We start from the raw sequence: 16,656 nt of genomic DNA, 5'->3' as shown, positions 1-16,656 counted from the left end.
CATCATCACTCGATTTCTCTTTACTAGCATGATAATTAGCAAGTTCATTTTCATTGCAATCACTAGTTTTATGAAAGAGCAAGTGATCTTCTCCTAACAGGTCATCCTCATCACTATTAAAATCAAGATACACGGGGTGTGATACCTTGGGGCCTTTAGCCATGAAGCAGTTTCCGAACCCCTCATTTCGTGAATCAAATAGGTCGTAGGAGTTGGAGGAAACAAGTGCAATGCCGACAACACCTTCATCTTGACTATAGTCGGAGTTGGAGTGATAGCTTCTCTCAGAATGGTTGTGAGACTCGGAGCCATAAACCCATTCACCAACATGAGCTTGATGTCTTGTTCTTGAGCTAGTCTTGGTGTATATGTCCTTCTTCTCCGATTCTTTGCCTCTCTGTGAGTGTCTTCGTTCATAACGATCTTCTCTACTCCTTCTCTCTCTCCGAGGTGACTCATCTCTTGAGCTTCGTCTTCGAGGTGACTCTTTTCTTCGTTTGTAGGGAGCCGAGCACTCATTGGAGTAGTGTCCGGGCTTCCCACAATCGTAGTAGTTTCGGTCATGACTGGACGGACGCTTCTCATCATGTCTTAAGCTTGAACTTCTCTCTTTGCCTCTACTCTTGTAGAACTTGTTGAATTTTCTGACCATGAGGCTTATCTCTTCATCAGTGACAAGATTGTTCTTTGAAGTAGCGGGAGCATCACATGAAGCTTTGTAAGCACCGCTTGATTTGTTATGCATCTCATCTTTGTCCTTGAGTGACATCTCATGAGCAACAATCCTACCAATGACTTGAGTTAGCTTGATATCTTTGTAGTTTGGCATCATTTGGATCAATGTGCACACTGTGTCATACTTTCCATCAAGAACTCTAAGTATCTTCTTGATGATGAATTTGTCGATCATCTCTTCGCTTCCTAAGCTGGCAATATCATTGGCGATGAGAGATGGCCTAGAGTACATTTCAGGACGCCTTCACCATCCTTCATCTTGAATTTGTGAAACTGACTTTGAAGCACATCCAACTTATATTCTATGACAGAATCAGTACCTTTGTGCATATTGATCAAAGTATCCCAATTTTATTTTGCATTCTCAAGGCAGCTGATTTTGTTGAATTCTTCAGAGCACAGACAATTGAAGATGATGTCGCAGGCTTGAGCACTAACTTGCAACATCTTCAATTCATCAGCTGTCGCATCACGATCAGGTTTATGCCCTTCTTCAAAGAAGTTACCTTGCACACCAACACGAATAACAGCCCAAACATGAGGATTAAAGCCAAGAATATGCATTTTCATCTTATGCTTCCAACTAGCAAAATTTGTGCCATCAAAATAAGGACCTCTATGGTGATCATTTCCCTCACTACACGCCATACTCTCCTCGGTTTTGAAACCAATGCAATGGAGACCAAAGGTCTCATACCACTTGTAGGATCGAAAGTATGTCTAGAGGGGGGTGATTAGACTACTTGACAAGATAACAATTTTGCCTTTTCCCAATTTTAGTTGAGAGGCAGCTTTTGCAGTTATGGCAAGTCAAGTACACCCTACACATGCAGTTCTAAGAGTGTAGCAGCAGAAAGTAAAACATGCAAGTGTAAAGTAAAGGAGTAAGATAGGGAGATCAAACGCATGAGGTTGCCACGACGATTTTTGGCATGGTTCCGTTAGGTGGTGCTATCGTACGTCCATGTTAGTGGAGACTTCAACCCACATAGGGTAACGGCTGCGAGAGTCCATGGAGGGCTCCACCCACAAGGGGTCCACGAAGAAGCAGCCTTGTCTATTCCATCATGGCTTCAGCCCACGAAGGACTAGACTTACTCATGGTAGATCTTCACGAACTAGGCGATCTCCTTGCCCTTACAAACATCTTGGTTCAACTCCACAACACGAAGTAGGAGGCTCCCAAACGACACCTAACCAATCTAGGAGGCACCACCCTCCAAAAGGTAATAGATGTGGTAGATCAATGAACTCCTTGCTCTTGTGCTTCTAAAGATAGTCTCCTCGACACAAAATCACTCTCTCACAGAGTATGCATGGGTAGGAGAGATTGATTTGGTGGAAAGCGGTTTGGAGGCTAGAGATCAAGTTTCGAATGATTGGATTGGAATATCTTGGTCTCAACACATGAGTAGGTGGTTCTCTCTTAGAAAATGAATCTGGCAATGAAGCCTGTGTTCTGAGTGCTTCTCCCACGAGTGAGAGGTGGGTGAAGGGGTATATATAGGCAGCACACAAAATCCAACCGTTACACCTAAAGTGGCAAACTCGGTGACACCGAAGTTACAAACTCGGTGGTGCTGATTAGCACAAAAGGCAGAACTTTTGAATCTCGGTGGGACCGATATACACAACTCGGTGGCACCGAAAAGGTGGCTAACGGTCAGATGGCCAAACTGGATGGCACCGATACTCAAACTCGAAAATTCCGATTTTGTGTACTGAGGCAATAGAAAGTTAGTCACCCTGAACTCAGTAGCACCGATATGGATTTGGTTGCACCGATTTGGTGGGAATCGCTAGGGTTTTTGTCTGAGGTCAAACTCGATGAGTCCGAAGTGTGAAAGTTGGTGACACCGAATTTGAGTATGTGAAATTGGAAAGAATGGATATGTGGGAAAAATGACTCGGTATTTTGGTGGCTAACTTTGAGCACTTGAGAATCAGTTCATTTTACTACCTCACCCACTTTTAATAGTATTGGCTTTCCTATGGACTCAAAAGTGATTTCTCACTAATATAAAATGAAGAGTCTTCTAGCTTGAAGCTTGAACCAATCTTATTCCTTTCTTGCATCAACGGGCATCTCCACATAAGCCTTTAGCCATAGCATCTTTTAAACTTTTCTGAAATATACTTGAAAAACATATTAGTCCAATGATGCATATGTTGTGATCAATTATCAGAAGCACCATAGGAAGCAATTGTGCTTTCAAATCCTGGTGCTCACATTTATTTGTGAATTTATTTCAGATTTCCCGCGATGCGTATTCTGCGGGAGGAGACGTTCTTGTCGATGACGAGGTGCTTACGGTGACTTCGTAAATTTCAAGATGATAAGTCGGCTCAGTCCCTTGGAGGTGCTCATAGGGGTTGGATGTATGTCTATGCGTTCATATGATGAGTGTATGCGCGTGTATATGAGCGTTTGCGTGTGTACTATGTTCAGAAAAAACTCTTGGTATTTAATATACTCCTTTCGTCCCAAATTAAGTGACTCAACTTTGTATTAACTTTAGTATAAAATTATGCAAAGTTGAGTCAATTATTTTGAGACGAAATGAGTATATTACATGACGGAAATGTTTAGATCGTTGTTTAGCAACTTCATCGTGCTAGCAGCATACACAACTCCATAAATAAATATCTAGGTCATATCCATCCACACCGCTTCGTTTTCAACTACCCAGGAGAGGCGACTCCGTGGCCGAAGCAGTTCCAACTTTCTTGCCAGCGAGGCCGACAGCTCCCCTTCCCTCCGTTGGTCGCTCCGACGGAAGCAGGAGGGTGAGGAGCCCGATTACTTCCGTCCCGTCTGTAGATAGTTTAGTATAGGTATATGTTGGGTGACTGTGCTCGGTCGGTACCGACGTCGTCACCGTAAATAAAGTTTTTCGGGCCATCGTCTCGACGGCGTTCTTCAGCGTCATCGAGAAGCCATGGATTTATGATCGAGCGAGTTCATCAAGACGCCGGTGGAGATCTTGATCAGGTTCCTGTTTCTTTGACTTTGCTCGCGTTGCGTCTCCAGCGTCATCGTGGAGCCGAAAGTTTTTTGTCTTGGAGATGGCCAACGCTACAGCGTGCGTCTTGTCCAAGGGATGGTCCGTACAGAGATTTGGCGGTGGAAGATCATTCCCAGTTCTCGAGTTTTTCGATGGTGCTATCAGTCAATATCTTAAGACCGCGATTGAAGATATATGAATGTATGAGGTACTTCTGTAGCTGTTTGTGGTGACATAAGTCCCTCCCTACAACTCTTGAATTAAGAATTCTCACAGCAACAGGGTCTACTTGATGTTAATTAGGCGTAAATGAAACTTTAGCAAAAATCTCGTAAAACAAAAAGGATATTCAATTAACATAATATCAACTCATTAAAGAAAATTGAAGGCATGCTTAGGTTAATGAATATGTTTCATTCATATATAATGTGTATACCCTGTGTATGTTCTATCCTATAGGAATTTCACTATGGGAATTCGATAGGAATTGAGTTGTTGTTATGGTAAGTTAACACGGTTTGTGAGGACCCACATGGACATGTGCATCGTTGTCTCTTCGAACAGTTTCAGAGAGAAGGCATGTAATGTTGTATTAATACAAAAAAACTCCATAAATATAATTCACGGCATAGAAGTATTAAGGCTTCCACAATCTTAAACTGATAAAGCTAAATTTATTTGAAAGCATATGCTGTAAAAGTCCAACAGCGCTTTCATGCGTTCAGTGCTTGGATTATGTAACAGATCTCACAACAAGCATCAACACTTCAAAAGTCTGAAAATGGCATTCGTGACAATACAAAGTAGTCGGTCCAGTAAACGATCGCGGTACTAGCATACAGCAGTCACTAACTGCATATGAATAGTAGAGTAATCCACAGCAAACACTCGTTGTCTTAGAACAGAAGCTGAGCTCAAGAGGAATCCTCCGAAAAGTTGACAGCCAGGTCCCAGTAGTGCGGAACTTTAGCATCTGTAAACACCTTCTTGGCAGCAGCCTCGCTCCGACACTGATGCACACCGAACCTCGGAAAGGTGGGCTTCACCACGCTACCCTGCCAGACTAACACGCAGCTATTCATCGGCTTGTCTTGTTCCTCGTCGGCACCATCCTCACCACCAACTGCAGAGGCCCAGTCAATCCGGTTCAGCATCAGCTTATTGTACCTCTTGATCGACTTCCTCCCTCCTTCCACAACCACAACACTTATACCATCTGTGATAACCGCCGCACCAGTCAGCCGGTTCTCCTGGGCATTCACGTCCACTTTGAAGCGGGTCTGAGGGTGTGACAGGTCTCTGATTCTGTAAACACAAACAATACAGCCAAGTGTGTTGGGATCATCAAAAAGCTTCCTCTCCTTTTTCTCTCGGCGCTCTGATGGTGTGAGTTTGCGGGCAATGTTGCGGTCCACGTGAGCCTGCTCACGCTCTGCAGCAGCTGTTCGTATTTCCATCTCCATACGTGTAGGATCCTGTGTAGCTTCTGCACCAAGTACTTTCATAAGGTTGCTCATCTTGACCTTGGGCTTTGGTGGCTCCAAGAGGCCCTGCCTAATCATTTCTTGCCGATCTTTTTCCTTAGCGAGACGCCTCTGTGTTCTGAGCTTCTTCTGCTCCTTCTTAGTCAGCTTAAGTGGCTGAGGCGGTGGCGGTGCAGGCTCAGCCGGTGGTTCCAATGGTTCTGGATGTTCCACATAGATGGTGATCTTATCCATATTAAGGTTTTCCAAGGAGATGTCCTCATACGTAGGAGATATCAAAAATTTTGAGTCCCTGTAAAGAAATAAAAGAGGCATTAGTTGATGTATTACTGATAAAGGGGGTCTACAAACGATCAACAAAGTGAGGCAGCAGCAAACCATGGCTCAATGTCAGGAATCTCTTCCTTCTGCTTTCGCTTTGGAGGCCTTCCACCAGGAGCGATTTCAATTAGGTTCGGGTTCATGTCTACCTCGACCTTTGCCTTAGCAAGTTGAGCTTGCTTTACTTTGAGCTCTTTGGCTTGTGCTTCGCCAAATTGGTTCTGCACAATCAAACAATTATAAGTTTAGGTACCGAAGGTACAATAAACTAACACATGACTGTAATATATCCAAAAAGAGGTTGATCCTTACAGACCTTAATCCTCTGCAATTCAGCCTGCCTCGAAAGTTTGCCTTCCTCAATAAACTGGAATCCTGGCCTTTTAGGACGAAGGAGCTTAGTTGGGTTGATGCCCATCCTTTCATCAAAATGAACAGTAGCTTTTGCAAGCGACTCCAAGTCTGGTTTGATAATTTGGAATGCATCCTTCTTCTGCTTGTTAATGTTAACCTAGGATGAACCAAAAGTATTGGGTCAATGTACAGAACTACATATCGTCGTGAAATATATGCTAAGTTGCAGAAATTTACCTTTAGAGTACTCAGGTTGCTTGGTTTGGTCATGCTGATAACATTTCCATTCTCATCAATTTCCCTACCTTGAGCATCGAGTCGGAGAACAGGAGCCTTGGCAGGTCTTTGAGGAACAGTCAGTTCACCAGATGTACCAGGGAACATGTTGATAAGAGGTGCAAACTGTGGGTCCTGGCGAAATCCCATCTTAGCAGCAAGCTCTTGTGCTCGCTTCACAGCATCCAAATTGGGAATGTTGGTAAGCCCTGAAATGCCAGCAGAGACACTACTAGCGGGCAGTTCAGAAGATGCACCCACATGGACTGCAGATGCACTCGAGCCAGAAACAGACTGTGTTTCTTTCTTAGGAGTTTGTGTATCAGGAATAGGAGTGCCAAGTTTATTAAGCTGCATGGACAAACATGAGCTTAGAATGGTTACAAAAGTATAACAAGAACATTGAAGCAAAGGACTAATAATCGTTGAAATGCCTTACCGCAGGTAATCTCTTGAGCTTTTCTGATAATTCCTTCTTCAGTTGCAAAGCTTTTTTGGCTTTCGCTAAAGCATCAAGACTTAAGTTACTACTTCTGCCAGCGGATGAATTTGCAGTTCCATCTGTACTAGATTTTCCAGTAACTTCATCAGATCTAATACTAACTCCCCCATTTTCATTGGTGGTAGTAATCGAAGATACCTTTGAAGAAACAGGATTAGCAGATGGCACCGCAACAGCAGGTGCAGAATTGAGCGGCTGCTGAGCACCACCCTGCAAAATATAAGATGCAAAGTCAGCATAGGAATGGATCCAATTATGAACCTGAGATCAACGTCTTAAAGAGAAAACTAACTGTTGATCAAATTTCTTCCAAAGAAAACAGAAGTACTTGTTGGGTTTACCCTCATATATTCACTAAATAAGTACTCCCTCTAGTGATCTAAAAGATCTTATGTTAGTTTACAGAGGGAGTATCATATTCACCAATCACCAGCAATGTGCACTACGAACTACACAGATGCAACAGCATCCCTTTCTTACATTTTTATGAACTATACAAGTGAAAGTAGTAGGACAACTATCACAAACTACATAATTCTAGGTTCATCAAACTGGTACTCGAGCACATTAGGAATCACTTGCAAAAATTTCAGAAACATAAATCACATCACTACGCACAATATAAGAAAACAGCACAAAAAATTCTTACATTAGGGGCTGCGCCGCTCTGTGAATCTCCATTGGCACCTGACTCTACCTTCTTGTGCTCACGAGACGAACTGCCCTTTTCCCCCTTACCCCTCTCATCACCATACGCATCAACATCCTCAAACCTCCTGCGCTCTCGCCTTGGCCTTTCCTCCTTCCGCGGAGGAGGCTCCACTGAGGCCCTCGGCCGCTTCCCCCCTTCCCGGTCGGGCTCGTTGCTGTCGCGGCGGCCGCCGCCGCTGTCGTGGTCCTTCCGTTTCCGTGACGGCGGCGGCGGCGGCAGCGGCTCTCGGTCGGCGGAATCGCGGCGCTCAACGGAATCCCGAGGAGCGCGGCTCGACGACCGATCCCGCTTCGCGGTCGGTGGGGACTCGGAGGGGGAATGGGAACGGTGTCGGCGAGCACGGCGGCGGTCTTCCTCTACACCACCGTCGTCGTGGCGACGACGGCGGTGGTCGTCTTCGGCGTCGCGCTTGTGGTGGTGCTGATGGCCGTCGCTGTCGTGGCGGCGGCGTCGGTGGTGGTCCTCACCGCGCTCGTGGGTGGTGCGGCGGTCATCGCCGCGGTCGCGATCACGGTCGCGGCGAGAAGATCGGTCGCGATCCATGGGAGGGGATGGGGATGGGGTTAGGGGTGGAGTCGACTTCAGACGGACGGATGGGAGCAGCGCGCCGGAGATGGGGGCGCCGCGGTGCTAGGGTTAGGGCGTGGGGCGTCTGCTGGGCGCCGCTACTGGGCTGGGTGAGCGGGCCGGCCGGCCGATACGAATGCTTTGAGGCCTTGTAGGGGTTTAAGTTCTATCGATCGGAACTGGGAGGTGACGAGGAGGACTCCGGTCAGAATCAAAGTCGGTTGAGCAGTCAATTAGGATGAGAAATCTAATTCTCAGCATGGTATCTCATAAGAAGAAAACTCAGAATGCTCATCTGTTTTCTATGGAAATTTTAGTCCTAACAACAAACTTTGTCAATGCATCATCTCCAAAGGTCTCAGTGAGAAGGGAGGAATGATCTTGTCCCCCGTGGGATTTATGAAACTTAATGTGGATGCTTCTTTTGACCATAATCTGTTACGAGGCATGATGGGATAGTCCTTAGAGATGGTAAAGGAAGATTTATTGCAGGAGGAAACAACAAAATTGACTATTATGCGGATGTATTGATGGTTGAAGCACTAGCGCTCAAATTTGACCTAACACTGGCGCAAAAAGCGGGTTGCAATCGCCTCATTATTAACTCGGACAATATGGAGGTCATTGCGACAATGAAGGATGGAGGACGATTTGCGGGTGCGACGGCGGCAATATTCGATGATTGTTTTCATTATGCATGTGATTTTGTAGTTACTAGATTTGAACATTGTAATAGAGAAGCAAATAAAGTTGTTCATAAACTCGCTAGACTAGCAAGATTTTCTTAGACTTCTGAATGGTCTTAAGAACCATTAGTTGAAATTATAATGTTACTCATAAACGATGTTTTGGTTATCTCTAAGTTCATGTTTTCCTAAAAAAATGAGAAATAGATTCCCATTCAAAAAGAATGTTAAATCTAAATTCCCTTTAAAAAGAAAATGAGAAATCTAAACTCAAACTCTCTTTTTGGAAAAAATAATAATGCCCACCCGTGTGGACTTTTGTAATTTGCCGCACGCCTTCATTATCATTTATTTTGCCACGTCAAAACCGATGACATCAGCGAAAATCTTTTTTAATTTTTGGCTTAAAAAAGTTTTATCTTCTACTCAAAAAATCCAATTAAAAATTCATTTTCATCATTAAATCCGGCTCAACGAGATCTTTAAAATTAGATCTCATGTTGATATGTTTCATTGAAAAAAATTAGGCAACAGTTACCATGATGTTACACTGTAGTTGACATAGTGTTTACACTAAAATTGTCATGACAATGTTCATCTTTTTTTTCTAAATTTAAAGCTATCGGTATATTTTTCCAACTACTTTTTTATGACAATTTTATTAATTGACCATGGCAATTTTTAGTAATTAACCACAACAAATTTAATGCATGGATCATGGCAATTATTTATTAATCCATCAAAATTTACTTTTAAAGATAGAAGAAAAAAATACCTTAAACATATCATGGCAACTTCGCTGTAAACACCATGACGATTCATATGCAATAGACATGGCAAGTTTTAACCCAAAAAAAGTCACCGAAACATATTGATATGAGATCTAGTTTCGTAGACCTCGTCGCGATTGATTTAATGGTGAAAACGGATCTTCAATCGGATTTTTCATTTAAGAGATAAAACATTTTAAAAACTGGAAATCAAAAAAGATCCCCACATGCATGCACGCAGTGACGTGACGCAATCGGTGTGTTATAGGCATGTGGACGGATGTTTCTCCCACCATACGTGTGAGCGTTATCGTGACCCCTCTTTTTAGGGGAAATATCATATTTATATTTCGTGTGAAGGCGAGGATACATCGTTCGCTAGCACATCAAATAAAGAGGTTCGGACTGCTAAACAAGAGTTCGCGAATCCTCCACTATACGAGCCAGCAAATTCGCCATCATATTGGTTTCTCTAATGCAGTGGTAAAAACTATCGGAATTGAAATTTTTACACAAGAAAGTGCATTCCTCATAGATGGTCGTTGTCGGTCCCATCGAGTTGCCAGCGTTCTGCATCATTTCAATGTCCTCCATACAATCTACTTCAACCAGTAGACTGTTTCATCCAATGTCACTCACTAGGCTGAGCTCTTCCATGTGTTGATGAGCCTATGTTGTCACGAACAGGATGTCACTACAAGCCACTACTAGGAAGAAACCATTATCACTACAAGCCACTACAAGCATGCGAATTATCCAAACATCAAAATTTGTGCCATCGAAACTAAGAGTGTCAGTGAATCCTAAACCCCTAGTCGACATCCTTACTCTCTAGGTGGTTAAACCTAATAAAGAGAGACCTAGCTCTGATACCAATTGAAAAGGACGTGGATGTCGCCTAGAGGGGGGGTGAATAGGCGCTTTAAAATAGTTAAGGTTTAGGCTTGAACAAATGCGGAATAAAACTAGCGTTTAATATGTCAAGCACAAAACCTACAAACAACTAGGCTCACCTATGTGCACCAACAACTTATGTTAAGCAAGATAAACAACTAAGTGATAGCAAGATATATTACAATAAACAATATGTCTATCACAAAGTAAAGTGCATAAGTAAAGGGTTCGGGTAAGAGATAACCAAGGCACGGGGAGACGATGATGTATCCCGAAGTTCACACCCTTGCGGATGCTAATCTCCGTTAGAGCGGTGTGGAGGCACAATGCTCCCCAAGATGCCACTAAGGCCACCGTAATCTCCTCACGCCCTCGCACAATGCAAGATGCCGTGATTCCACTAAGGGACCCTTGAGAGCGGTCACCGAACCCGTACAAATGGCAACCCTTGGGGGCGGTCACCGAACCCGTACACGTGGCAACCCTTGGGGGCGGTTACCGGTACCCGTACAAATTGCTCGGGGAAATCTCCACAACCTAATTGGAGACCCCGATGCTTCCCGGAGCGTCACACCACAATGATTGAGCTCCGAGACACCACCAAGCTTCTAGGACGCCAAAGCATCCACGAAGAACAATATCAAGGGTACTAAGTACCAAAGGTAGTAAGCTTCTCAACTTCTCACTCCCACGTATCACCGTGGAGAACTCAAACCGATGCAACTAATGCAATGGCAAGAACACACAAAGTGGTCAAGTCCCTCACACTCAAATCCCTCCACAACAACAAAAGCTATGGAGAAATATGAGAGGAAGAACAAGGAGCTCACAAAGAACTCCAAGATCAAGATCCAAGGGGTTCCCCTCACATAGAGGAGAAAGTGATTGGTGGAGATGTGGATCTAGATCTCCTCTCTCTTTTCCCTCAAGAACAAGCAAGAATCATTGGAGGGATAGAGAGTAATCAAGCTCTAAGAATGTCAACAATGGAGGTAGAACAAGAGCTCAACGGATGGATCGGACCAAGGGGGAAGAAGACCCCCTTTATATAGTGGGGGAAGGAATCAGACCGTTACCCCCACTTTCTGCCCGAGCTGCAGCGGTACTACCGCTGGCACTCCAGCGGTACTACCGCCAGCTAGCGGTACTACCGCTGGCTGCAGCGGTACTACCGCTGGCACTCGAGCGGTACTACCGCTGGGCCCCTGGTAGTGCAACGGCACTACCACCGCCAAGAAAGTCTTCGCAAAAAGGTCCGTCCACGAACAACCGCTAGGCAGGCGGTACTAAGCTCCTGGAGTGGTACTACCGCTGACCAGGGGCGGTACTACCGCCAGCCAGCGGTACTACTGCTAGGGCCAGCGGTACTACCGCCAACTCTAGCGGTACTACCACTAGGTCCAGCGGTACTACCGCTCGCCACTGAAACAACCATAACTTTCGCAAACGAGCTCCGAATCGAGCAAACCCATGCTTGTTGGATTCAGGACGACAAGGGCTATCCAAACAGCCAATGATATAGAGATGTGAGATCTCTATGAATGAAGAACCGGCAAAAACTCCAACATCGAAAACATCATAGTAGATGCATATGGACTCCGTTTTCGATGAACTCGAGCTTGTCACGAAGATGACCATAAGCTCTAAAACTCACAAAGAGAAACACCAAACAAGAACCAAGAAGTATGATGCAAGGATGCAAATGGTTTGAGCTCTCAACGAATGATACGATCAAGCTACTCACTTGAGAGCCCCCTTGATAGTACAACAATCTATCCTAAACAGAAAACCTATCAAGGGCAAACCTATACCTTGCACCTCGTCCTCTTGAGCTAGATGATGATGATCTTGGCTTCCTCAAGATGGACCACCTTTCTTGATTGTGTTGGCTTGATGAAGACTAGTTGATTGCTCCCCCATACTCACTATGGGTGAGCCACTCTTCAGCATATCTTCACAAGTCCATTGCCACCACAATGAACGGCAAGCTTCAAGCATGATATCTTCATGCTGATCCACTTGAACTTGCACATCGCAATCTTCATGACTATCACAACTTGACGTCATACTTCATGGGTTGTATGAGATCTTCCCTTTGACGCAAGCCCATGGAAACACACCTAACCCCCACATAGAACTCTCACGAAGACCATGGGTTAGTACACAAATACGTAATGGGCAATGCTTACCATACCATGGGATCACTTGATCCCTCTTGGTACATCTTGTACGCTTTGTGTGTTGATCATCTTGATTTGCTCTTTGTCTGAGATCTTGATCAACCATGTGTCTCTATGACCATTCTTTGGATAATACCTTGAATACCATCTTGGTCATCGACGTCATACTTCATGGGTTGTATGAGATCTTCCCTTTGACGCAGGCCCATGGAAACACACCTAACCCCCACATAGAACTCTCACGAAGACCATGGGTTAGTACACAAATACGTAATGGACAATGCTTACCATACCATGGGATCACTTGATCCCTCTCGGTACATCTTGTACGCTTTGTGTGTTGATCATCTTGATTTGCTCTTTGTCTGAGATCTTGATCAACCATGTGTCTCTATGACCATTCTTTGGATAATACCTTGAATACCATCTTGGTCATCGACGTCATACTTCATGGGTTGTATGAGATCTTCCCTTTGACGCAGGCCCATGGAAACACACCTAACCCCCACATAGAACTCTCACGAAGACCATGGGTTAGTACACAAATACGTAATGGACAATGCTTACCGTACCATGGGATCACTTGATCCCTCTCGGTACATCTTGTACGCTTTGTGTGTTGATCATCTTGATTTGCTCTTTGTCTGAGATCTTGATCAACCATGTGTCTCTATGACCATTCTTTGGATAATACCTTGAATACCATCTTGGTCATCATATAAACTCCTTGAACCCAACAGATGGACTTCAAGAAGTGCCTATGGACAAATCCTATAAATGTAACTTAAGGCAACCATTAGTCCATAGGAATTTTCATCAGTTACCAAAACCACATATGGAGATATATGCTCTAACAATGGTGTTCTCGACGGTCGGGCTCAGGACCCCCATGATGGTTTATCAGTGTGCCTCATTTGTTGGGTCCAAAAGTGGCAAGAAGGAATATTCCACAAGACTTTGTGTCTACTCCATAACTAAGAAGTCGTCTACACCATCAATACCCTAGATGTAACCGACCTATGTGTAAACATTGGACACCTCCAGTATCTATATAAACCGAGAGGTAGGGCTAGTAGACAACGGATAGATATACACACAAAGATGTCATGGTAGATCAACATGTACTCTATACTCCCTCGAAATCAATACAATCAAAGCAGTACGTATGGTATTGTCTCTTTGAGAGAGTCCGGACCTGGGTTAAACCCCGTGTCTCTGTTACCATCGCACCAAGGCTACTTGTTCATGGGGGGCTACCGAGATCTGCTAGATTTGATTCATTGGTGGACCATGCATGTCCCTGTGATTGGGCACGGAGATTCAATGGCAGTTTTGATAGATGATCAGGTTGGCTCCGACATGACCTTCCTCGTGGGGCAACTTTTAGTCTTCTATAGCATCACCTTCTTCGTTGATTCGACTTGCCATCTCATCCAAATTGAGAACTACACCCAGGATGGATCGCCAGATTCGGTAATGTGGAGTACGTCTTGGACTCGCACGGCGAACTTGCCTTTCTGATTTAGTGTCAGGCCATATTGAAGAGCATGACGACGCCCACATCCAGACCTCGGAATGAGTCTCTTCTATGGACAATGGCGAGATCCATGTCTCGGATCCGACCTTTAGTCAAGGTCCGAACACCATACGAATTACCAGACGATCAGTGTAGCCATCAAGAAAGAATATTGATCCATGTTAGGTCGGATATGAGGAAAATTCCCATTGGTCATGGCCCTTGATCAGGCCATGGACAAAAGTGAGAAAAGACTTATAAATGAGATTTTAGATTAGATTCAAAAGCTTGCGATCTCGGGTGATCAAACCTTGGTTTATGATCGGATTTGGGAGACACGGGGGAAGGTCATAATTTGTCACCCACCCACCTGGTCACCTACGTTGAAGATTTAACTGACATTCTTGCAAGTGCCTCTAAGGAGACAAACAACATGGATGACGCCGTGGGATAGTCTTCGTACAATGCACCATCGACTGCTACACGCATAGGCCAATGGATCGCAACTTTCACATATGATGTTTACGTGATGGACACCCCCCAAGAATGGAGGAGGTGATAGCCCCAATCGCATGGACAACAGACCCCATAAAAGTGGGCATGGGAAAAACAACAATGACGGTGGCAACAAAGGAAATGACAACGGGAAAGGAGGTAGCATCGACAATGGTGAGGATTATAACCCTACTGACGACGCGGATAAGAGCCCTGATGACCCACAAGTATAGGGGATCAATCGTAGTCCTTTAAATAAGTAAGAATGTTGAACCCAACGAGGAGCAGAATGAATTAATAAGCGGTTTTCAGCAAGGTATTCTCTACAAGTGTTGTAAGCCTTTAAAGTAGTTATGACAGATTGTTTGATAGCAAGATAATTCGTAACAAACAACAACTAACAAAAGTAACAAGGTACAACCAGGTGTCCCAATCCTTTTTATTGCAAAGGACAAGCCGAAAGTACTTCTTATAGTGATTAGAACATTCTTGAGGACACACTGGGATATTTTTCTAGTAATTTTGCCATGATTCATTGACTTGCATTCATTGATTTCATAAGTTGTCATGTGGGTAGATCGGTGCTAAGGTGTTGTTCTTACTTGAACAAACAACCTACTTATGAATAACCCCTCTTGCAAGCATACACAACTACAAAGAGAAGAATTAAGATAAATCTAACCATAGCATGAAACATATGGACCCAAAACATCCCCTTATGAAATAGCACATAAACTAGGGTTTAGACTTGTGTTACTCCCATAATTCCTTCTCCCATGTATTCCCATAACGCCTTCCCCTAGGCCCAAGCATGGTAATGTGTCATGTAGTAAACATTCACATGACACCAGTAGAGAAAGGACAACACAACACATCATCATCAAAACATTGAATGAAACTAAAGTTCACATGATTACATATAACAAGACTTCTCCCATGTCCTCAAGAATAAACAGAACTACCCACAAATCATATTCATGTTCATGATCAGAGAGGATAGATATATGATTTACAATCAGAACATATAATCTCCCACTAATTAAACCAACTCGCATTAAATACAAGATGTAATCAACACTACTAGTAACCCAAAGGTACCAATTTAAGGTTTGAGACAAAGATTGTATACAAGAGAGGAACTAGGGTTTGTAGATGATATGGTGGTTGTGAATATGTTGATATAGATGAGCGAGGGAGTCCGGGATTCTGGGGTCCTCGGGCGGCCGGTTAGTCTATGTCGGGTTGGCCCATTGGGCCGTACTATTGAAGATCTGGCCTTATCATGGCCTCTACTCTAGAAGGAATGTTCCGAAGATTGGCGTATACTCGAAGATTAGAAGTACTAGGCCGGCTAATCTACCCCTGATTGCGGTCGGTAACTTATAACCCTAGGGTCCCTGGTGTCTTTATAAAGCAAAGACCCCTATCCGTGTAGAGGAGGTTGAATCATCTAGGGTTTAGCATATACGATCTCGAGGTAGATCTACTATGTAATCATCTTCATCAATACAATCAAGCAGGACGTAGGGTATTACCTCCATAGGAGGGCCTGAACCTGGGTAAACCGTTTTCTCCCCCTTCTTCCTACAACCCATCGATCCAAGGTCCACACTTCGGGACCCCCTACCCGAGATCTTTTGATTTTGACACCGACATTGATGCTTTCATTGACAATTCCACTATTGATCGTTGTGAAGATCGATGGCTCACTTAATCGTCAACGACAGAATCAGCAACGGAGACATCTTTGTCCCTGGGCAGTTTCTCGCATTCGGCAGCATTACGCTGCGTGCAGACCCAGCCGACCGTCTGGGCTAGATCGAAGGTTTCCTCTCCGATCAACAAACAAGGATAGGGAGTTTCGAATTCCCAACACATCCGCGGACCGATCTGGTCCTTGCAAGAACCCTAGCTTCGGCCGATGAGATAAAAAAACTCGAAGCTTTAACTTCGGTTCCTGCGTTCGGCCATGTCCTCGGATCCCTCTCTTCCGAAGAGTTGGCCCCTAGATCGGACCCGACCCTGACGCCTAGATCACAACAAACGGCTTTTGCCGAACACGCCTCCATCACGGAGGCCCGGGAGGCTAACTCCGAAAACCATCCAATGATGTGCCACAACAAGCCTGAGTGTTAAACGAGATGCTCGGCCAGATCCAA

At 44.4% G+C, this 16,656-nt stretch overlaps 1 protein-coding gene across 1 annotated transcript; it reads right to left on the bottom strand.

Annotated features, from left to right (window-relative positions):
- Positions 1 to 4,394: 4,394 nt before the first annotated feature.
- LOC123452209 (protein RDM16) lies at positions 4,395 to 8,085 on the bottom strand. Its single transcript, XM_045128820.1, has 6 exons — positions 7,327 to 8,085; positions 6,615 to 6,887; positions 6,137 to 6,526; positions 5,862 to 6,056; positions 5,603 to 5,766; positions 4,395 to 5,516 (listed from the first exon to the last, which is right to left on the bottom strand). The coding sequence occupies exons 1-6, from the start codon at positions 7,930 to 7,932 to the stop codon at positions 4,655 to 4,657; spliced, it is 2,490 nt and encodes an 829-aa protein (XP_044984755.1). The 5' UTR covers positions 7,933 to 8,085; the 3' UTR covers positions 4,395 to 4,654.
- Positions 8,086 to 16,656: the final 8,571 nt, after the last annotated feature.

Source organism: Hordeum vulgare, chromosome 5H (assembly GCF_904849725.1).
Source record: "Hordeum vulgare subsp. vulgare chromosome 5H, MorexV3_pseudomolecules_assembly, whole genome shotgun sequence".
In the NCBI taxonomy this organism is placed as follows: domain Eukaryota; kingdom Viridiplantae; phylum Streptophyta; class Magnoliopsida; order Poales; family Poaceae; genus Hordeum; species Hordeum vulgare.
Note: the sequence above shows the minus strand (reverse complement) of the source record. Positions and strands in the feature narration are given on the sequence as shown.

Coding starts and splice junctions, on each gene's coding strand:
- LOC123452209 (XM_045128820.1), bottom strand. CDS start 7,932: ATGGATCGCGACCGATCTTCTCGCCGCGACCGTGATCGCGACCGCGGC. Junction 6,527..6,614: donor AGCTCAAGAGATTACCTGCG/GTAAGGCATTTC, acceptor TTGTCCATGCAG/CTTAATAAACTTGGCACTCC. Junction 6,057..6,136: donor GCAACCTGAGTACTCTAAAG/GTAAATTTCTGC, acceptor GGTTCATCCTAG/GTTAACATTAACAAGCAGAA.